Source organism: Pseudopodoces humilis, chromosome 21 (genome assembly GCF_049639895.1).
Source record: "Pseudopodoces humilis isolate 2021_Gansu_Grassland_sample_001 chromosome 21, ASM4963989v1, whole genome shotgun sequence".
NCBI lineage: Eukaryota > Metazoa > Chordata > Aves > Passeriformes > Paridae > Pseudopodoces > Pseudopodoces humilis.
In genome coordinates this window covers 3,679,044-3,701,995 of record NC_142220.1, presented here as the reverse complement: position 1 = coordinate 3,701,995, position 22,952 = coordinate 3,679,044, and the positions used below count along the sequence as shown (strand labels likewise).

At 39.1% G+C, this 22,952-nt stretch overlaps 1 protein-coding gene across 10 annotated transcripts; it reads left to right on the top strand.

The window, feature by feature from the left end:
• The first annotated feature begins 886 nt into the window (after window positions 1-886).
• On the top strand, window positions 887-22,580 carry ZNF207 (zinc finger protein 207). Of its 10 annotated transcripts, XR_015774312.1 has the most exons (15): window positions 887-1,065; window positions 2,463-2,589; window positions 3,022-3,160; window positions 3,706-3,873; window positions 4,507-4,582; window positions 5,075-5,122; window positions 6,925-7,025; window positions 8,077-8,237; window positions 9,049-9,141; window positions 10,316-10,558; window positions 11,249-11,411; window positions 11,567-11,750; window positions 11,972-12,051; window positions 16,159-16,213; window positions 20,071-22,580. XR_015774312.1 is itself a non-coding variant. In XM_088065308.1 (13 exons), the coding sequence occupies exons 1-12, from the start codon at window positions 1,025-1,027 to the stop codon at window positions 11,725-11,727; spliced, it is 1,521 nt and encodes a 506-aa protein (XP_087921434.1). In that variant the 5' UTR covers window positions 887-1,024; the 3' UTR covers window positions 11,728-11,750; window positions 11,972-12,316. The 10 variants fall into 10 exon arrangements, 7 of the variants coding, with proteins under 7 accessions (XP_087921434.1, XP_005526736.1, XP_087921433.1 ...); XR_015774311.1 differs by having other exon boundaries at window positions 11,567-12,051; window positions 20,074-22,580; XR_015774310.1 differs by having other exon boundaries at window positions 11,567-12,051.
• Window positions 22,581-22,952: the final 372 nt, after the last annotated feature.

Sequence of the window (22,952 nt, the reverse complement as noted above, 5' to 3'; positions counted from 1 at the left end):
ATCCAGGTGGGTTTGGAATGTCTCCAGAGAGGGAGACTCCACAGTCTCCTTTTGCAGACAAGCCCTGTAGGGAGCAGCTGTGACCTCCAGCTGCAGCAGGGACACTGTAAAAGGCTGGACGTGGCTGATGGCTGGACTCGATGATCTTAAAGGCCTTTTCCAACTTTAATGATTCTGTGATTCTCCTCTAAGCACCTAGTGGACCTGTGGTGAGCTTGAGAGCCATGGAGGTAACAGAAACACACCCTGATGGATTGTCACTGTAGCAGAGGAACCAGCCCCTGTCCAGGTGCAGGTAACTGAGGATAGTGATGGCTCAACACATTTAAGCCGGTTTTATTGTGTTCTCAGGGTGCCAGGCTCCACCACATGCCAAGGCCTCGCTGTCAGCACCCAGCAACACAGGCACAGCCAGCACCAGAACGCTGCACAGGGCAGCAGCTTCTTGCCTTTTAACATTTAGTGGGGAAAACAGTTTCTCTGTGACATTAAACACGAAGACAATCAACAGTTTAGATTAGGAGGAAGCTCTTTGCTCTGAGGGAACTGAGGCTCTGGTACAGGTTGTCCAGAGAAGTTGTGGCTGCCCCATCTCTGGAAGTGTTCAAGGTCAGGTTGGACAGGGCTTAGAGCAACCTGGTCTAGTGGAAGGTGTTCCTTCCCATGGCAGAGGTGTGGAACGAGATGGGCTTTAAGGCCTTCCCAGCCCAAAGCACTCCGTGACTGTTTCAGCGACACACTCGAGTGCGTCAGGCACAGCACCCACAGTCCCGAGTGGACAAAATGGCGGCGGCGCCGTGAGGCGTCACGGGACAGGCAGGTGGGGGCGACCGCGAGTGCGTCACGTGCCCCTCCCTCCACTCCCCCGCCCCGGTGTATTCTGGGAGTTCGGAGGCCGCAGTAGCGCCTGAAGGAGCTCGGCCGCCATTTTGTGTCTCTCGCTCGGTCTGGGGCGGCCGCGCGGGCGCTGCGGCTCTGAGGGAGCGCTCAGGTCTCCTACTCTGTAGGTCGGGGTGACGCCGCCATGGGCCGTAAGAAGAAGAAGCAGCTGAAGCCTTGGTGCTGGTATCCTTCTGTGTGGGACGGGGCGGATGCGGAGAGCTCGGTGGGGGAGGGGAGCGGCGCGGCCTGGCGCGGTCGGGGCACAGTCCCGTTCCGTCTCGTCCCGAGATGGGGCTCAGCCCTTCTTCCCAAGCTCGTTACGGTTTGTCTCTGTGCTTGGCCTTGTTCCAGCCCCGTGATCTTTAGGATGGGGTCCAGTCCGTGTCTTTCCTTTGCTCCCCACGGCCCGCACGGCCTCAGGCCCGCTCTCGCCGAGGCCGCGGCCTCCCGCCCGATTCCTAAAGCCGGGATAGCGGGAAATGGAGAAAAGTCTTTATCCCTCACGAGGGAGAATGCTAAAGGGAGAAAATCCTGCTACTGATAAATGCATTTATTCACGGAGGGGGGATGGAATGTGGTTAGAGAATTTTTGAAAACTTTTTTTCTTCGTGACGGGGGGAGCTTTCAATTCGTAATTGCTGCATCATGATCAGGTTTAATTTTAAAGTATCCGAAATACTGGTGAATTTTCATTTTATCGCTCCTTCAGAATGTGCTCATTTTTGTGATTACAAATTTACTTTTTTTCCCTACGCTTCTGTTCTCTAGAATTGTTTAATAAAATATAAATGGTGTCCCGAGGTATTTTACGATTTTGTCTTGTAAGGCATCTGTGCTTGTTTGACACGATAGTTTATTTCACGTTTTGGTGGAAGCAAGGGACACATTGTATTAGAAATGTTAACATTTTTTAATAATAAATAGCAAACGTATACTTGTCTCACCTAGGAGAATGTGTGGAGTGTTTGCTGAAATATCAATGCTGACCCACAGAAAGGAAAGCAGTTTGCCTTTTCTGTTGCATAGATGTCCAAACAGTTCTTTGCTTCTTTTTAAGAGCAGAGAATTCTTCGGTTACTGCAACAAATTATGCTGTGTCAGAAAAACTGATCGCTGGCTAACTGGAAGAGAAAGGGAATTTTTAACTAAAACCTTTGTTCTCCTTTATGATTGTTAGTTACTGATAATTGCTTAAAGAGGCACTTTGAGTCATTTGCATAATTTCCCTTTTCTGATTTCAAGCCTGTTTCTCCTTTCATGCTGTAGCAGCATTCACACCCCTGGAGAGAAAAATAGGTAGGACTTGAAAACCATGACTCAAACAATATGGAATCAAGTGATGGTTCTGATTGCGTGCAGACACCTTCCCACTTTTGTACCTGTGTAAAGAGGGGTGTGCTGGATCAGACGTGGGTGTTTGATTTCAGACGTCCATGCAATATTTGTCACCCTTTCAATGCTCAGAAATGCTTCTTGTGCCATTCTTTTGCTTCAGGAAAAATCTCACTGACACTAATTACCTTAGTCCTATCTAAAAGGTCACTTCCAGTATGAAATGTTTCCTTAACAGTCTTCAATAGGTATTGTAACAGGGATTTTGATGATGAGAAAATCCTTATACAACATCAAAAAGCAAAGCACTTTAAATGCCATATATGTCATAAGAAACTGTATACAGGACCTGGTTTAGCTATACACTGTATGCAGGTAAGGAGTTTTAGCTTTACATAAGATTTTCTTTACAGTACCTAAAATTTAAATGAAGTGTCTTTAAGAAGGTGGGGGTTGGGGGTTTCCAGAGTCTTTAAAACTGGTTAGAATAAGATAGCAATGGCCTGTTTGCAGCACAGGAGTCCTGCTGTGTCAGCAGTCAGATGGCCACTGTGCAGCAGAGATCTTTGTAAGGAGTTCTGTAGGAGTGAAGGAATTGTGCTGTCTTGGTTTTTCTAAGTTTATGTAAGCTGGTTTTAGGGGTAATAGTAGTAACCAGAGATAGGAAGCATAGATCAAGACAATGCTTGGCCAGAAAGATTATTCCTATCAAAGATGTTCCTTTTCCGTCTTGAAACTGCCTGAAGAACACAGAGAATTTATCTTGAATTGTGGTCAGCAGGATTTGTTTGGGTTTTTTTTCTTTAGGTACATAAAGAAACAATAGATGCTGTTCCAAATGCTATTCCCGGAAGAACAGACATTGAACTGGAAATCTATGGAATGGAAGGCATACCAGAAAAAGATATGGAGGAACGGAGGAGGTTACTTGAACAAAAAACTCAGGGTAAGGTGTAATGTCTGTTACTTCCCTGGTGTGTTCCTTATTTAGCTGTGGCATTCAGTGAGGGTGGGATTTAATGTGTTCTCTGAGGACAGCTCCAGGCGTTGGCCAGCCATGTAGGAGGCTGGGAGGGATTTTTCCTCTTCAGAGGTAGCTCCTGACAGAGCAGCTACAATTAGCTAATGAATATGGGCATGGTCATTTATTTGTGAGGGTAAGGGGAAGAAAAGCTAGAGGTAAAACTATCCTGATGATTCCCAAATGCTTTGGTTTCTTTGCTGTTTGAGCATACCTTTGGTTGAACTGCTTTGGTTTATGCTGGACAGCTTGACATTGACACGAGGGTAGATCCCTCTTTTTGTTCAGGGTCATGGCAGTGTGAGTCATGTTCCTTCCCTTTATTTGTGGGTATAGGTGGGCTTACAGAGAATTCTTTCTTTGCATTTCAGTGACTTTTTTAACACTTGACAGGGTTTGAATTTTGCTGTTAGTTAATCTTATAGAATATAATTTGTGTTGTTTGACCATATGCATTGTACTGTCTGCAGAGAGCCAGAAAAAGAAACAACAGGATGATTCTGATGAGTATGAAGATGATGAATCTGCAGCTTCAACTTCATTTCAACCCCAGCAAGTTCAGCCACAGCAGGGGTACATTCCCCCAATGGCACAGCCAGGTTTGCCACCTGTGCCAGGTGCACCTGGGATGCCTCCAGGTGAGAGGATGTGTTAGGTAGTTGCTGAAAACCTCAGTAGAAACCTGAATTTGCTGCTTGTATACACGAGTAATACATTGCCCTTTTAACACTGGGGTCCCAGAATAGTTCTGGGAGGTGCAGATAAGCAGTTTCTTAATTTTCTTCCCCTGTTCTGTGCATTAGCACATCTTTCTTGGTGGACTAGATTCAGATACCTAATGTTGGCATGTAGACTGAAGGCATGTGGTAGTAAGACAGATAAGTGCTTCTAACAAAAGTCCACCAGTGGTACTTGTTCATGATATTTATAACAGGATTTTGGAAACAGGGTAGAAAGGTCTGGAGACTGCTAACACAGAACAGGCTGTTTATACACAGGCCACAGATACAGTGAAGAAAGAATGGTCTCTTCTTGTACTAAGATGTCTTCTCTGGAGATCACTAAGATCACAGTATTGCAGGGCTGAAGGCAATCAATCAAAGTCAGATTAGCAGATAGTATTTATCTTGCTCTGTTTGTAAGCAATATTATTTCAAAACCCAGTCTTTTAGAACTTCCTGTAAAGCATTTATCCAGTGTAAACTTACTAGATGACATTTGTTAGCAACTGTATATTATCAGAGTTGTTGAAAATACATTTTTCTTTTAAGGTATCCCCCCATTAATGGCAGGTGTTCCACCTATGATGCCTGGAATGCCTCCAGTTATGCCTGGAATGCCACCTGGGTGAGTAGCAAGAAAGATGTAATATTACATGTTCATACTGTGCATTTTAAACTGTCACAGAAAAAGTAAAGTTAATTAAAAAAATAGTCATAGGGAATTGTGGACTCTGTAACCTAAATATTAAGACTAACTAAAGAACTAGATGGCTGTAAACCAACATGTAAAATATGTCCACACTGAGTTTATGAATAAAATATCTTGCCTTTCTCCTGACTTAGTAATTATTAAGTAGTAGCATATCAATATAAAATTTTATTGTGTTGGTTTAGAGCCTTCTGTGATCCACTGTTCCCTTGTGTATTGCACATATGTTGTGCTTCTGGTTATCAGTCATCAACATAACAGGAAAAATTACTGGACAGTTTATGTTTTTCTTGTATTTTGGGCAAAAGATGTTGTTTTTTATGCTTGTTTGGGGTTGACACCATACCCTATCACAATGTGTTTGGAAAATCACAGTTAGATTTTTGATTTTGTCATAAATTTTCACAGATTACATCAACAGAGAAAATACATGCAGTCATTTTGTGGTGGAAACATGTAAGCATCTCATTAATGTAATTCTAGGTACATTCATTATGCCATTTTATGTCATGTTTTTGATAAGCTGGAAATTGTTTTCTGAAAACCTTTGAATATTGCCTAAGAATTTGGGGAAGGTGTCTAGTTAGGTTTTTCTACTGTGTATAATATGCAAAGGTTTTATGCTTTTATATAAATTAGTATTACAAAACTGTATGTGAAATGCATTCTACTAAATGTTAACCAAGTAGACCCTTAGAGACTTAAAGCCTCTTTTGAACCAGAGCTTGAACATCTCCACGTGCTTGATCCTTCACACTGCAGGACATTCTGCAGGAACTCAGTTTAATCCAAACTTTATGTTCACTGAGGTGAAAGCTTGTTCTCTTCTGAGACATAAATACTGATTTAACAGTCTTTGAATTTATAAATCAACATGGTGTGGATGCTCATCAGAACTTCAGCTTTTCTGGGTGGAAACTCAGTATAGTCAGGTTGTCTGACGCTTAGTCCTCATTAAATTCCTTGTTAACTTAAGGTGAATGTTATGTCACCTGTAAAAATACAAATTAATTTGCCAAAACTTCACTGCATTTCATTTTGGGAGGAGAGGGTGGTGTGTTGCATTATGCTTTTGTCCACTCTACTCTAAAATTTTGTTTACTAACCTGATAAACTTTCGTTTAAAAATTACCAAAGAATTAGGAGACAGGAAGCAACTTTGGTTTTAGTGTGACACCAGTTCTTGCACTAGCTGCGGTTTCTCAGGAAGTCATTCTTCTGGGGCAGCAGGCAGTGAGCATCCAGCACTTGTTTTGATGTCTGCTTGGTGGCAGGATTCACTTTGCCTTTTCCAACCAAAAAAGGGACGATGTGTCTGTGTTCCCAGTCATTGCTGCTTCTGCAGTGGTTGTTCCCTGTGTAGCAGTGACAGATGAGAGTAGAAGTCAGACTTTCTGGAATGAGTGCTTACCTGTTCCTGAGATTTGATCTGAAAACAGCAGTGGTGAAGGTGTCTTGACTGTCATTCAAACAGAAACTCTTTCTTAGTGGGATTTTGGTTTGTACTGGAGTGCTGCACATCAGCTTATTTTGCTCACTAAAATAATAAACATTGCTTTATTTTGTTTCCATAATCTATTTTTGAATGTCTGCAAAAAATTAAGCAAACCTATGCTACACTTGTTTGTTTCCTGTAAAGGGCTCATACATATTCACCTAGGAAAAGAAACCAAACCCATTTTTAATGTGGGGAAAAATACATTACAGTGAGAACATTTCATAGTAAAAAACCAAAATCCCACTTTATCATTACTGTATGGAGTGCATTCTCTAATTGAAACTCCAGAAGCTTTCTTGCGCTATGGTCTCTGCTCTGTGTTTGTCAATATTTTTTGGATAGTTCTGCAGCTTGGGGCTATCTGTCAGTCAGTGTCAGAGAGGAGTAATAGCAGATATACAGCAATTGTAGTGTGATTAGAGCTAGCTGGTTTTCCTACATTCAGACTCCATGAGTTTACTGAGATCAGGTTCTTGGAACACTCAGCTAGTTGTCTGAGAGATTTCAAGAGACACTAGTTCTGGAAATCTCATAATAGGAGAAGTGAGATCGTGAGAAATTAAAGTTGAAATAAGTGTTTGGGGTTTTGGGTGCTGGGTTATGGCTTTTTTTTCTTGTGGAGTCAGTTGGTTTGGAATTGCTGCTCTTGAGAGCTTCTTGAAATTATTTACTATTATATTTTATCTAATACAGGGATGTGCCAGTTGTCTTAACATTTTATCGTTAGTGTTCATACCAGCGCTCATTTTCTGTTCAATAGGATGATGCCAATGGGTGGAATGATGCCTCCTGGGCCAGGAATCCCACCTCTTATGCCTGGTATGCCACCAGGTAGGTCAGGGTTGTCGAACTCGTACTATGGTGAGAGTTTAATTCTATTTATTTATTTATTTCCACTAAGATTTAGGATTTATGTAAATAACATGCAGCCTTATGCCGCCACCCACCACCATGATGTGGTTTGATTGCCACAGAAGCCACTCTTGTGCAGAAGTGTTTGATTTATGGCTTCTGATTATAAATAGTTATTTTAGTTTTATACCATTGTTAAAGTAAGAAATAGAATACACTTTTCTGGTTTTATTGCACTTAATCACATTGTTATGTTGCCAGGTCTCTCTTCATCCCTTTTTTAAAATTAATGTTTGTGGTTGCAGTTGGAAAATAGTAATGATTGAAAATGTGGAAAGTGGAGGATAGTAATGGTGGTTTATCCAACTAATGAGCCTGCACTATTAAGAAACTTAGCTGAAATTTTGGTCTTTTATCATAGTTGGAAGAGATGTTTCTTGAGCTTGTGCAGCTCTTAAGGAGTCCTAAGTTCCTTGGGTGTTCCACCTGACCAGCAGTTGTGTGGTAATGAACTAAGATTTGCTGGTTTGCTTGATGGGAACCCATGGGAGCTGTTGACTTCCCACTGACCCTCTCCTAGAGGTCCACGCACACCAAATGCAGGTGGTGTGGTGACACTACAAAATGGGCCAGTCCACTTTACTGATGACCCCAGCAAAGCTGGCAGTGTTTGGTCACAGTTCTGGTACTGTTCAGAAACAATTTAGTCTCTCAAGATTTTGTAACAGTGTCACCCATGCTCTTGGCAGGTGGGTGCAGTGTGTCAGAAAGTTACTGCATTAATTGTGCTGGTTTATTGAGAGCATAAACTTTCATTATTGCAGCTTTAGTAAAAAAACAATCCAGCATTGCTCCAAAGTGTTTGAGGTTACTGCCTGTGCATGGTGATTGACTGGTGACTGCTGACATTACTCTTTGTCATGTTTTATTTTACTGTTTTCTTAAAAATATATCTTGTAGTGGGAAACTTTGTTCTAAGGAGCACTGGGAACGGGGTTGTCTAAAGGAATATTCTTGCTTCCTGGAGCCTGATCCGTCACCTGTTGTTTGTGGTTTGTAGGGATGCCCCCGCCTGTTGGGCCTCGGCCTGGCATGCCTCCAATGACACAAGCACAGCCTGTTACAGCCCCAGGCATTCTGAACCGACCTCCAGCTCCTGCTGCAACAGCACCCACTCCACAGCCTCCAGTTACTAAACCACTCTTCCCAAGTGCGGGGCAGGTAAGGTGTCCCAGAACCTGGAATCTCTTGTTACATTCTTCAAATTGCCACCATGTCAATAGTGCCTATTTATTATTGAAGAGGTCCAAGAAATGACTGGTTTGGGCTTTTGCTGGGATTGATGTTTAAGTTTAATTCAATGTAGTGCTTGAATGAATTTTAAAAAAATCTTTTGTTTGTCTTGAAACAGCTATGAAACCAGACAGAAGTTTTTTAAGCACTGGGCAACAAAGGAGTAGGCAAAACACTCTTAAAACACCTTTAGTTTGTTGCTTATAAGGGAACTTTGGGTGGGTGAAGAGATGTATTAGCTACAGGAATCTGATTGCATAGATTCTGCCTAAAATTTCCAAATTAAAAATCTTGACAGGACTTCTTCTCAGTTGTTCTGATAATGGGCTCTCCACTGATCAATGGATGAATTATTCTGTAGTCTTGTTAAACTGGTTAAACATTGCCTGAGTTAGAATTTATTTTTTTTTTCCTTCGAAAAATTTAGGAGTGCATCAGTGTAGTGAAAAGTTAATTTCAATGTTTTGGGGAGGGAAGTGGGGAATTGATAGTGGCTTGTGACCTCTTCCCTTTGAATGCATTTGTTCGTAGATCCTTGAGGTTTTACTTGCTTTCAAGTACGTTGGAGAAGCCCTTGTAATGTACTGTTTGCATTTTGGGCTTCTGCAGGGAAGATATATGTTTACAAAAATACAGTCCTTTCATAAGAAAGGGCTTAGTATAAGAAATCCTTTCATCTGGATACTTTCCACCCATTTGTTTGGAGACTTTTCACTGTTTCCTTTCTTTTATGCTACAGATGGGGACACCTGTCACAAGCTCAAGTGCAGCTTCCTCCAATTCAGAAAGTCTCTCAGCATCTTCTAACGCTCTGTTTCCTAGCACAGCACAAGTACGCAGGAAGTCACAGTTTAAAACAAATTGCTTTGCAACTTAACCCTTTGGACCGTTCTATAAAATCTAAAATTGACTAAACATCTTCAGATAATTTCTGTTATATTCCTGATTATGTTTAGCTGGTAAAACTGCAGAGTCCTTGATTATGAGTTGCATCTTACCAGAAATAAGCATGTCAAAACTCACAATTTTTCTGAGTGTGAAAGAACGAAATGTTACATCCTGGTTCTAAAGGGTTAAAAGAGCATGAAAGCAGTTAAATGCATTTTAGTGGGCAGTGGTTAGCTTGATGCATGGTGAAGGCTTTTTAGTTCATATTGTTTAATATGCCACATCATAATGTAGGGAGTTTTAAATTTGCATTATGTGCAGAATATTAATTTATTTTTTTTTGATTGGGAGGTTCAGGTAATTGTAAATATGCAGTGACTAGAAACAAAAGCATTCTCTCATAACCAAAATTTGCTTTGAAGATTGCTGTGTATTTAGAGACAGCTTTGCAAAACAGACTTTACAGGGTTTTTGTAACGGAACAGTAGGAGAGATTAAGTGTTGGAATCTCTAGTGGACCTCTTACCTGCTTCCATTGATTCTTCATTCATAAATAAGATTCAAGTTCTGTAGATAGACATAGTACTTTGAAAAGACTGCAGTGTGTTTATAGAGAGAACGCTTAAAGCCCTGACACAATAGACCTTTCTTAAATACTTGATTAAATTATTTCCTAAATACCTAATTTTAATGAATACTAGCACTTTGAGCTCTAATACTCCAAACTAATGGTTGCTAAAATGCGTTAATTTAGTGAAAGAATAATGAATTTATATTTAGAGGCTCCTAAAAATAGTGGTTCAGGAAAGATTTACACATCTGCTAAATTCAGTGTTTGAGATCAAATAGTGGGGTGGTTTTTTCTTTGTTGTTCCTTTGTTGTGGTGGCTTTTTGACCTGCAAATTTTAGACTTCCCTGTGTGTGTGTGTACGTGTACATACTGGGGTTTATTTTGTCTTGGTTTCAGTTGCTCTAGTTTGCAGTAAGGCTGAACTTTACTTTTGTCAAGCTTGTTATAATTCTGTATCTCACTGGAAGATTTCAGAGGTCTAAGAGTCATCATTTAAGTTTTCTTATGCTCTGAGAAATAAATATTGACCTGTCTCTTGTTTCACAGGCTGCAGCAGCTGTGCCAGGGCCAGTTGGTACTGATTTCAAACCTTTGAATTCTACACCCGCGACAACAACGGAACCCCCCAAACCGACATTCCCTGCTTACACACAGTCTACAGCCTCAACCACTAGCACAACAAACAGCACTGCAGCTAAACCAGCTACATCTATCACAAGTAAGCCTGCTACCCTCACAACAACCAGTGCAACCAGTAAGTTGATCCATCCAGATGAGGATATATCGCTGGTAAGTTCATACGTTTTCATTGTCTTATTGAAAAATGTGATTTGTGATGATATGGCAGATTAAATGGAGTTTCATCTGTGCTCTGCATTATGTGTATTTTAATATTGGTGAGAGTACAAACTGTGCAGAACAAATGTAACTATGAGAACGTCTTTGATTGCAAAGTGATGACTGGGATATTGCAATGATCATGCTGCAATCTAAGCCTTAGTTTTGGTGGTGGTGGTAAATCTGTCAACCCAAAATATAATTTGGACTTTTACTGCATGTGTCTTAAACTTGAAGTTAACTAAGTCTAGGTAATAAATGTAGAACAAAATACTAAACAGTTTGAAGTTGTTATGATGCTATTACAGCAGTTAGAAATACAGGATTTACGGATAAAACAAATGAACATTAATTACAGTTCAGAGATCTCTAGATTTGTGTTTTTAAGAGAAAAAGGCTTTATTCAGCTGGGGGAAGGGGAGAATTTGAATTCAATGCAGAATGCTGGAATTGGTCTGTATTAAGGAAGAAAGTCTGCAAAAAGCAGGGGCAAACCCTACTGCTGCTATGTGATGTTACTAGTAGTTTTTGAATTTGTAAGGTAGTTAAAATAGTTTAATAATCTACTTTGTTGCACTTCTATTTACATTGCTTTTGGTGAGTTTTAACACAATGTGTTATGGTTGTCTCTTCTGATTTTAGGAAGAGAGAAGGGCACAGTTGCCTAAATACCAGCGCAATCTTCCTCGACCAGGCCAGGCTGCCCTGGGTAATCCGCCAGTTGGACCAATTGGAGGTATGATGCCACCGCAGCCAGGAATTCCTCCACAGCAACAAGGAATGAGACCTCCCATGCCACCTCATGGTAATCAAAAGTTTCCCAGCTTCCTGCTCTTGAAAAGATTTGTGAAGTTGCCTATGCTAACAGGGAGGGGTAAAGCTTTTCACAAAATGCACTTCTCACTATTTAAAAAAAAAAATTAAAAATTATTCTTTGCATCTTAACTGTTCTGTTTATAGGTCAGTATGGTGCTCATCACCAGGGCATGCCAGGATATCTTCCTGGAGCAATGCCTCCATATGGTCAGGGACCTCCGATGGTGCCCCCGTACCAGAGTGGACCTCCTCGCCCTCCGATGGGAATGAGACCGCCTGTAATGTCGCAAGGTGGCCGCTACTGATGCTCCTACTCACACTCTAATAGGTTTGGAGATTAAACCTTTTCTCATCTTGTGCTGTTAATATAGCCAAGCTTCCGTCAATTAAGGCTTCATTGTGACTTTTAAAAAAATAAGTATCTTCCCACATGCAAGGAGCTATTGGACATTCTTATTTTACATGGGAAAAATTATTTGGAATAATGACAGGAACTTTTCCTGATGTTGCAATTTATACTGTATGGCTTCTTTTTCATGTTTCATCTAGGTTTTTAGAAGTGAAGTATAGTAAATATGGTTCGTTAAATTGTGAAGGCGCTGGAATTACATGAACATACCATCTTAAAGGCAAGTTCTGTAATGTTATGTTGCTATTTGTGAAATTATGCCTTCACAGCACTTCAAGTGCTGTTGGACTTCATGTCCCCAACATAGTTTGGTGAGGGCTGTAACTGTTCCCAGCTACTTGTACATTGAAGTCTGAACTTGTAACAATATTTAATGTATTTAGAGTTCCTCCTGTTCCAGGGTTTAAGTAAATTGACCCACTAAGGTCATGTGACTTTTCTGTACTGTTATAAACTTCATTGTAATAAAAGAGGAGAAAAATTTATATGCCTTTTTATTCGTGACCAGCTATGGACAACAGCCTGAAAGGTTTGTACAGATGCATGCTGTGGTAGCCATTGGTGTAATGAACACAATTATTGGTGCTGTTTTGATAAAGTCTGAATTCCTTGTTCTAAAAAGTCACTCCTTAGCTGTACATCTGAGTAGACAAAGACCTGTACACTTATTAACTGACCTCTGAAAACTGAGGCTGCAGGAGGCACATCCTGACTCTTGGGTGTAACTTCTCTTAATGCTTATGTTTCTTTATTTGTGCTTTCTTGTCCTCAATAAATTTTAAATGATTTCTAGTCCTGGCACTTGCTTGTAGGATGTGAAAGTGCTCTGAGATACATCCTAGTGCCAAGGTATGTCCCATTAATTCACTCTGCAACTGACACTTTTTAATGTGCAAATGGAGGTGAATTTTAGGAGCCTTTTAGGTGAAGAAAATTTCTAGAAGCTTAGGTGCATGGCACATGGGTGAGTGACTTCCAGTTGATGTATTGAAGTTGACCTGCAAAAGAGAAATAGCTTAACCCTCTTAATGCATAGAAGAGGCAGAGCAGGCAAGAGTAATGTGTTACATGCTGTGTTTTTACTTTAAATGTTTAGAATTTCACATTTTGGCAGTCTCTGAAAGGTGTACCGTTTGTAACCATCTTTTGTGTGCTATGATCAGATGTTGTCTGAGTTTTCTTGAGCCATTCAGTGAAAGTTTCTGGAGTAAGAGTCCTTTTTATCAGAGAGGTCTTCCCTTTATGAATTAGTCATTTCTCTGTTTATAAGACAAGAGTGACAAGTTCCTGTTAAGGTTGTAATTAAGTCTGACATCATGTGTTCCTGTGTTATACCTCTGATGAGAATGTAGAGGGAGACTTTTGAGAGGGGAGGGAAGTGATAGCCTCTACAGCCTCTTCTCAACACCAAAAAAAGAGTGGTGAATTTTTCATTTGCAGGTCAACTTTAAATACATGTTCCAGCCTCAAGTCTTACCTGCAGTTTAATTAATGGGGATATCTCTTCTTTACAGTAGGGTTGAAGAATCATCAGGATTTTTGTGTCATTACATTCATAGATGTTTTTGTAGGTGGTGTAAGTTTTTTACTTAATTATAATACTTAGCATTATGGCTCTGTTTCTTCGAAGTCTTGGGATTTTTTAGCTGCACTAAAGTACTTCACATGGCTTTACTCTGTACTGTCTCTTAAAAGTGCAAAAATACAGTACAGCTAAAATACTACATTGTCTCAGCTTCTGACCTGTGGTCTCACAGAATGTCTCAAAAGCACCAGAGCATCCAGTGCAATCTAGTTACACCTGAATGGCCTTAGTTTAACCATTAGGAATTGCCAGGCACTTTTTTCTGAAGTGTTCAACAGTTTTAAGACCATAACTCCAAGCCTCTGTTGAGAAGCAGTTCTCTGATCACTTGTATCTACCTGTCAGATGTGCAGTATTTGGCTTGCAAATGTGCTGAGTGGGCCTTGATATCAATTCTTTCATTAGCTCTTCATCTTGCTTTAGACATAAGTCTAACAGATAAAACTTGTTTTGCTGAGGCAATGCTTTTATACTCTGTTTTCTTCTGTTTACCTAATTAGGATAATTATAAAACACTTAAGAGATTTTTATGATGTCTTATATTTGTCCTTTTTATAATATGATACATAAAATTCATACATTATAAAGTGATCTTACCTACTGCTTGTAAAACTATAAAGCTTTTTGCTTTTTCTGAAGATCATATTGCTGCTCTAAGGATGCTTTGTTCTTCTGCCCCAGTGAAGTAAATACCTTCTCCCTTTGGTGTCTTTCTATAATACTCCATATGTTGTTTTCAGACCCCTACTTTTCTTGGGATAAAACCTTGTTGCATGCATTGTTAACTCAGCATATTCTGCAAGTTGTATTAATTAAGTTTCACTCTTTTAAGTGGTGAATGTCTCATTCTGATAATGGTACCATTTTGTAGCTAATACTGCATAGACTTCAAGCTTGAATGCATTTGAGAATGATATTTCCTTAGTAATAATGTTATGAAAATCCCTCGAGTAAGTACTGCCACATATATTTCATTGTTACTTGCATAACAAGCAGGTGAATAATTTTTCCACGTGATTTTCACATGGATACTTACTTTTCTGCTCCTGTCATTCCTGTGCAATAAGAGCTGTGATGTGGCTACCTTTAGTCTTCAGTTAATCTTGTCTCTTGTGTGATTCTTCTGTAAACAGGCAGGTGTTTTGGTGCCTGTGTTATCTGTTGGTCCCTGCCTTCATTTCTTTGGATACTGCTTCTTAATGTTCAGAGAGTTGGATTTATGGTGCATTTACCCAAAACCAGTAAAACTACTTTGAATGTAATAGTTGCTTGTATAAAGACAAATACTTGGTTTACAGTACCAAGTGTAATCAACATAGCTCTCCCAGCAAAATCCCTGATGTAATGCAGCCATGAAAACAGGGTTTTGCTTTAGTTAATCTCTTCCTGGAAAGAGAGTGTAGAAGCCTTTATGATTACAGAAAAGCATATCTTTTATAACTGTTGCAGGACTCTAGTGATGTAATTACATAGGCAGAAGCTTTGTTTTTTAGTTGTTGCCTAAATTTACCATGGCAGATCTTGCAGTGAAATTCACATTTGCAAGTGCATTTTGACCAGTCTTGAAATTGCAATATAATGCAGATATTGAATACAAAAGGTTAGGCTACAAGAAAATTTCGGACACAGGTGGGAAAATAGGTTTTAAAAAAAAATATGCCAGAATTTGTAGCATCTAGAATTGTTTAGAAGGTTCTCAATTACTTTATGCATGGTCTCACAATACCATAATAAGCAGCTGATCTTTAGGGCAAAATGGATGAGACTGGCATGAAAGAACCTTGAAAAACCCAGGGTTAGCTTTTTAGAAGTCTTTATATAACTTTCATACTGCCATTAGAACAGCCTTCTGCCATTAGCAAAGTTGTTCTAAATAAAGTACTATTTAGCTGGCATATGTAGACTGAAAATTTCTTCTGAAACTTTTGGATTACTTTTTTTTTCTTCCACAGATGAGATTTTAGGATTATTAGCTGATAATAAATTTGAGGCTGGGCTGTTTATCTAGTAAGAGTGGATAACTATTCCTTGCTCTGTGCATGCATAGGACAATGTAAACAAGCTTCTAGAAACATTCATCTGCATCTGCCTTCTATGGTTTCTGCCAGTGTTTTAGTCTGTGGAGCTCTTGAGCAGTACTGACACAGAACTGGGTAACTAACTCTTAAAATGAATGGAATAGATAACCTAGTTATTTTATAGGAATTAAAGAATTCTGGATATAAGATGAAAACTAAAATACCAAGATTACTTCAGTTTTATGAGCGGCAAGGAAGGGCATTATGACCTTCAGTTAAATTGAGAGTGATACACCAAACCATGAGCTGGGGCCACAATTTAAAATGGTAACTAATGACACTTCTTAGTAAACGTCTTAATAATTGTACTGGTCTAGTTTCTACATGAACACTAAGACAAGGGTGAACATTTTCAGTGGCTGGTGGAATCTTTAACTCAACTTCTCATGAACTAGTACAACAAATACTATCAGTTATGGGAAAAAATGCCCCAAGACAACTGACTGACGTTCCACTGATCAAGATACAATACAAAACAAGCTGTCCAATTTAGAAATAGCTACCAAATACAAAAAAATATTGTTTGGGCCTAACAAAAGAGGTGCTATAGCAGTCATTTTCTTTTGTTTGCTTGATCACTGGAATTTTGTTGACTTTGAATGCATGTCTTTCACTTAATTGGGTCATGTTTTTTCTAAAATTTAAATTTTTCTTCTTCCTATAGCCCTGCCATAGGACAGGCTGAGGCAGAGTCTCAGTGTTGCCCTGTTCAGTCTGAGGCAAGTGGGATTTATTTTATTCATTCTGGGGGCTTTCACAGCTTTATGGCTGTTGGATATTTATGTCCCCAAACTTGCAGCAAGTTTGGTGAAGGCCCCTAAATTTATTTTAATTTAGGTTTTTTATTCTCTTTTGGTAGATGGGCTCTATATTAATATTTATCTTTTTATTATCACTGTGTTTTTAAGAGTCTTAAGGGGAGGGAACCTATTTTAAGATGTGTGGGTACCTTTTCTCTTAATAGAATGCATTTCCTTTGAGGCTGCTCAGGTAGTCCTTAAGCCACACTCTGCCCCTCCCCATCTTTCCCTGCATTGCATTTGTGCTGTATTTGTTTTTGGGTTTGGTAGTGTTGATTTTGTGTAGTCTCTGAATTAATGGCATGTAAATACCAATTAATAATGTTTTCTCTTCTGAGGAGATGTAGCTATTGAAAAGGTTAAAATAGGCTTGAACTAGAAAGTTAATTTCTACAAAATTGTGTAGCCCACAGAATACAGTTTATTTGAAGAAGGTTGAGATGTTAATACTGCTGCGTGTGTGAGCTGCACCTCAGCAAATATTAATGTAGAGCCCTGTGAAGAAATAGAGATCAGATCCGATTTGGTAATACAGAATAGAACAGTGAGAAATCAAAGCTGCAGATTTTTCAGTTTGCCAGTTAGAGGGAGAACCTTTTACTTTTCCTCAATCTCTCAAATACACCAAATTTGACTATTTCAACAATAGTAAGAGTTGAAAATATTTTTTTTGAAACCTTGTAAAATTCTGTTGCATATTCAAAATTTGCTTTATTTGAAGTTCCTTCTTTCACACAGTGACTAGCAAAAATTTCTACCCTTTGTGAAGAAAAAGGTGCCCATTCTGTTACATATTCATCGCTTGTGAATGCTTGAGGTTGCTTAAAGACAACTTCAGCTTCAGAACAGCAGGTTTTACCCAAGGAGGTCTTGCACCATATCAGCAGTGAAATAGTAAATAAACAAATGTGTGAGTCTGTTTTGACCTTTTTTTTTTTCAAGTTTTTGAGATACTTTTAAAGTTTGTGGTGAGGCTTTTTTATGAGCATAGACTTGTTTCTTCAAGATTTTGCTAAATAATGACCTCTAAAGGGATTTCAAGTAATTTTCATTAAAGGATAGAGTTGTAATTAACTTAAAAGAGTGGATTGCACATTGCTGTTGTACCCTTCTTTGTTTGTACTCTGCCCTTGGCATTTTTCCTATAGAAGACCCCCCCAAAAAATCCCTGTCTGGAAAACTGACATGTCCATGTTAACTGTTTTGGAATGATTATTGAGCATGGTCTTGCTTTGCTAAATCTCATTGTGGTGCTCCTCTGATAACAGTGAAGATGAGAACAGCTCTTTAAGATAGCCAAATGCTCCTATAAGTTAAGCAAGTGGAAGAAGTACTAGTTGCAGTAGTCTTAAGTTCTTGTTTCCCTAGAATGTCTAAGGAAACTGTTTAACCCAAAATAATACATAGTGGAGCTTGTATTTCTTGCTTTAAGTATCTGAATCTCTTACTGTTGCCCGATCCGAAGAAAACACAAACAACCAAAGTCGTTTATGCGGTGCTTTATTGAGGGCTCGGGAGCCTGTGGACTAGCGTCCAAAGACAGAGCCCCCTTTCACAGAAAAATCACAGGGTTTTTATATGTTTTCTACACGATTTCTTCATCATCACAATTTCTTACTTCTCTTTCACTACCTGGTACGATTATCTCTCTGACATTTAAGTTTTGCCAAAAGGTACATTCCTAGATTATCTCCTAGTTACACTGCTTACATTGCAATATCTGCTATATAGTTCATCTGCAGGTTACATGTGGCCTACCAAGCCTTAGCATAACTACTACTAATGTCAACTAATGCTAACTATTAACGTTTGTTACTATCTTAATAATACAGTTTATTGAACCAAATGGCAACATTACAATCTCAAAATAAAAAATAGGCAAATTTCAAATACCTGTTTATTTTGAGGGATGAAGCATGTTCTTAGTTACATTCCAGTATTGCAGCTCTCATTGCAGCAGTTTGTATATCACAAAGCTGTACATCTTTTTGTTAGTGAAATGTCTTTAGTAAAGGTGACTTTATTTCAGTGGCATGACTTTTATAGATATTAACAAAATGAGGTCTTGGAGTTCAGTTTTTTTAAGCTTCAGTAGGAGCACATAACTTCTAAGGAGGAGGGGTTAGTGATACTCTGCTAAATTGAGTCAATTTGTGGCTGATCTATTAAACAAGAAAAGTAACTTGGAGTTGTGATAAAGAAATTACATACCACGCACGAAGAACTTTTAAGAAATCTGTATGCTTGCAATCAAAACAATCAAACCAGGGAAACAGTGGTAGTGACTGGGTTCTGTAAGTATGTAGCTGCCTGTGACTGCTCTTTGTCTGTCATGGTTGGAAGTAGTTGAGAGGAAAGAAAGTTTTGGGACAGCTGTTTAAGAGATCAAGATGAATCAAAGTGTTTGTAAAGTGTAATGTATATAAAGGTTCTTTCTGAAGTTCTGAAAAGCACTTGGTGAGAGGTTTCTGGCACACTGTAAGCAGCAGCTCAGTGCAGTCTTGATTGCCAGAGCACGGATTTGCAGTAAGGCTCTAACCACAGTAAGGTTAAAAGAAATGCAGTTTTACTGCAGTCTCTGGAGGTGTGGCTGAGGGGGCTGAGCACCGGAGCCTGCTGCTTTGGCAGCCAGCCATATCCTGTCCTGAACCACAGGATCCAGGGTGTTGTCCTCAAGCCATTTGTTCCTGGCATCCTGCTGAGTCAGTTTTGACTGTCCCTGGTATGAATAATGGTGAGATTTGGTATTTATATACCCGGACATGGTTGTGAATAGTGAGGCCCTTGCACCTTCTGAACAAGATTACAGTAACCTTTTAAATTCTTACAGGCTTTCTTGCAGCAGGGACAGTCAGCAACACTGCTGTTTTAATGGCAGTGAATTTGACTTTGCAGAAATACTGTCTTTAACTTACTTACCTTAAGGTTTTTCTTTCTTGAGGCCATAAAGAAGTGAAAAAGCTTTGAGAAAATAGTAGAATTTAATGCCATTATAATCTTAACTAGAAGACGCACATGACATTGAGAGCTAGAAAACTTCCTTATGAATTCTCTTGTTAGCAGTTAGTGTGTCTCTCTGATCGCTGTCTTATACAAGGTTCAAGCTTCTGACATCCTAAACTATTTTTCCTTGAATTTTGTCTAAGTCTTTACCATATTCCCAGGTGCCATATTCACAGAAAGGGACATGAGTTGTAGAATTTCAGCTTCTGCTACTCTTAGTAGCCAGTACATATAACTGGTTTTTGCTAACAGCAATTTTAATTAGTAGAAATGAAAGCAGTACAGCCAAAGGAAGCTATTTCACCATCTCCTAACTTAGGAAGATATGTAATGCTTTGAGGTAAAGATGTCATGCAGGGCTTTTTTCTTTTCTGTTTTTTTCATTGAGTTACTTGCACTGAATTCTCTAGCTTCTTTCTCATAAATTTAAGTGGGAAAAAATACATTTTGCTCTTTGACTTGTAAAGTGCAGAATAAGAAAACACACTTTAAGACTTCATTGAAGGAACCTGACAATGTAAGTATTTTAATTTCCTTTATGTTTTTAGTAGGCAACAGGTGACCTTGTTAAATTTACGGGTTATGTATGAAAAGTCAGAAGGGCAAATTGAAAGTAGTTTTATAGTTGCCTTTACTTCACACGCTTTTCTTAAGCAACAAATTGCTGTAATTGAAGTTTGGCAGCTTTTTTTTTATTTTTTTATTTTTTAATAAAAAGCTAAATTATGGGTTAAACACCTTGGTTTAATACAATTTGTGTTTCTGTTAACTAGCAGCAGAATTTCAGCATTTGCTACTTACTGGTAGAGAAGAAAAATTCCACAGAACTGCCAGTACAGGTTAGTTTAATCTGTAAGTACCTGATGTTCCTATTTGAAATAATTTGTTCAAATGATACCACTTAAATACCTGAGGGGAATTTTGGTCTCTGAAATGTGACTGTTACCTACTACTGATTCCAGTAGTGAGTGAACAAACTAGACTTTTTTTTAGCATCTTTAATGGATATAGCTATGCTTGTGGACAGGTAAAAAATATCTGCAAGCACCTTTAAGGAAAATTTAATACAGAATCTTGACAAGCAGCCTTTGCTGTTACTGAAGAGTGTGAAAATCTGAAGTCAAAATCACTGTGGTAACATGCCAGTTATTAATGAGGCTGTTTTTTAACAGCAAACCAGCAGGATCGTGTGTATTTGTGTTGGGGATTAAGCGTTTCTGTTTGTAAGAATCCATAGCAGTTTGTATTCTTTCCATTTTCTTTAGCTATTGCTAATTACCCTTTCTTACCCACAGATTTTTACTTTGTTAGGCCGGTAAACCAGGAGCTTGTTCTTGTATGCCTTCTAATTACTACTTTTGTTAGTTCATTTCAGCACTTCAGAGGCTACCTACAAATGTGGCTTTGTCCAGCTGTTTTATCTTACTCCAGAGTTTCTGCTCTGCCTCTATTTTAATTCCATATTGCCCTATTCCATATTCCCAGAAATTCTGGTATTTTATTTCTAATGTATGGAATATTTTGTACCTTAAAATAGGAAAGATTCTTTGTGAATGGATAAAAGAGGCAGCTTTCTCTGGAATGGCTGCATGCATTTATGTCTATTTAGACTTTGTATATCTCATCTCTACATATAAGCAGAAGAGATGAAAACTTTTTCTGTGCTGTAGCACAAAGCTGAGATCCACAGCTGGATGGGCTGTAAGACTGTGCTTTAATTCACTTTTTAAGGCCATGATGTCCCACTCTGAATTTGAGGGGCTTTTGACAGCACTGGTGGATAATTATTTAGTCAGTACTGGGAAGGTCATAGTTATGTGGTAGCTGTACAGACACTTCAGTTTGCCAGCTCATCTGAAGGGTCTAGAGTGGGTTTATGAGTGGCTACTTCCAGCAGAATCGCTTGTTTTAGGGTTCTGAAATCTTACATGTTGCTGCAGAATTCATCATAAAAACATGCACAGTTTCAAGGCAGTTGTATCTTCCCAAGTTTTAGAATAGTTACACATGCAGCCCATTGCCTGCCACGTTCTCTACATCAGTTCTTGGTAATTTACACTAAATTGCTTTGTCTTTAAAATGAGCTACAGGCAGATTTCTGACTAATGTTGCATAGGTTTTTCTTCCTAGAAGGGGAAAAAAAGGGGAGTCATACATTAATATTTATAATTTAGCTTTATCTCTGCTTAATCTTAATTGCAGGTATGCAAGAATAAAAGGGATACCTTGTTGTGAAGCCATTACCCTTTTAATATAATGTATCCATATTTCTTACACTTGACCCCAGCTGATACCTAATGCAATGCTCAGTACTGAGTTGGAGTGAGTAACTTCTTCTGGGTGCTCAATTACCTTATCAAGTCCTGTTTTTGACAGTGGTTGGATGCAAACCTGCACTATTTGTACACCAGGCTGGCAGTCAGTGGGGATCACTAAAGAGGGTCAGAGTGTGTTCCATGGTGTCTTAACAACAAAAAGTGCAGCTCTCCAGGATAGATCATAGTAGGACTCTGGTCTTTAAATGGCAATTACTTATGGTACTTTTTGGTAGAATAAAGTTTATTTTCTGTTGAGATAGGACCAAAACAATACTGGAAATTTGAACTTTGATTACCAGTTGAGCAGTGTTAAATTGTAGTTTAACTTCTGACACTCCATTAGAGCAGATGTCTGTTGTAAAGTGGTTCAGCAGTCTTCCTTCCCAGTTTTCCTACTGTATGTTTGGAACAGTTTGTCATTTCCCACTATTTCCTTAGATTCCTGGCTGACTCCCAATTGCTCTTTTGCAGTTTCTGGTCACTGCAGCAAACCCAAAATGAGCAAATTCCAAGCTGTTTTTAGTACCTTCATAAAGGACCTTTAAGCACATGAGTGAATAGTGTCCCCTCTCAGTAGCAGTATGGCCACAGAAGTCCTTGTGAAGGGTTTTTTTTCTGTAACTTGATACTGCTTTTGTGTTAAGTGGTGTGAAAGGGCTGGGATTACTGATCTTTTTCAAAAGACAGGTGGTGGCAAAGTACTGATGTTGAATTTAATTCAAGAAAGTGAGAGACTGGTAAGTATATGCATCATTTTAATGCATGCAAATAATAGTAACAATAACAAGCTTAATTTTGTAGCATTCAGTTTACAGAGAAGATTAAAAGAAAATACGGAGCTAACATCATTTGCATCCACTGGGAACCTTCTCTGAACTGTTCTTCAGGAATGGGTCATTGCACATATAACCATCTGTAATGTGTGATCATTTTGTGACAGTCTGATTAAACAGAAGTGAACCACTGTTTCTGTGTCATTTTTTTTCTCCTCTTGAAAACCTATTTAAATTACTATTGCAACAAATGTTATGGTGGGAATAACTTGGTAGCAGTTTTTGATTCTCTGCTAGCTGCAGAGACTTCTTTTGCTGTTGATCCACCCTCCTGCTGCTAAGACTATACAATGCTATTAGAGCTGGAAGAGTTGGACTATAGAGGAAAAGTTTCTGACAGTTTTCATAAAAGTTGGTGGCATGGGCATGCTGGGAGATGCTAAACACTTTGAGCAAAATGCTGGAGAGGTAGCTTGAGAGATGGGTATCCTTGCAGCTCCTGTGTAAGGGATGAGAATGGATTACTGTGCTAGGCTGGTTGGTTTTATTTAGCTACCACTGTTC

Excerpts from the sequence above, each read along its gene's own strand:
- ZNF207 (XM_088065308.1), top strand. The coding sequence starts at position 1,025 with ATGGGCCGTAAGAAGAAGAAGCAGCTGAAGCCTTGGTGCTG. Across the intron at positions 3,161-3,705 it reads ACTTGAACAAAAAACTCAGG|AGAGCCAGAAAAAGAAACAA; the intron begins GTAAGGTGTAAT and ends TACTGTCTGCAG. Across the intron at positions 9,142-10,315 it reads TGTTTCCTAGCACAGCACAA|GCTGCAGCAGCTGTGCCAGG; the intron begins GTACGCAGGAAG and ends CTTGTTTCACAG.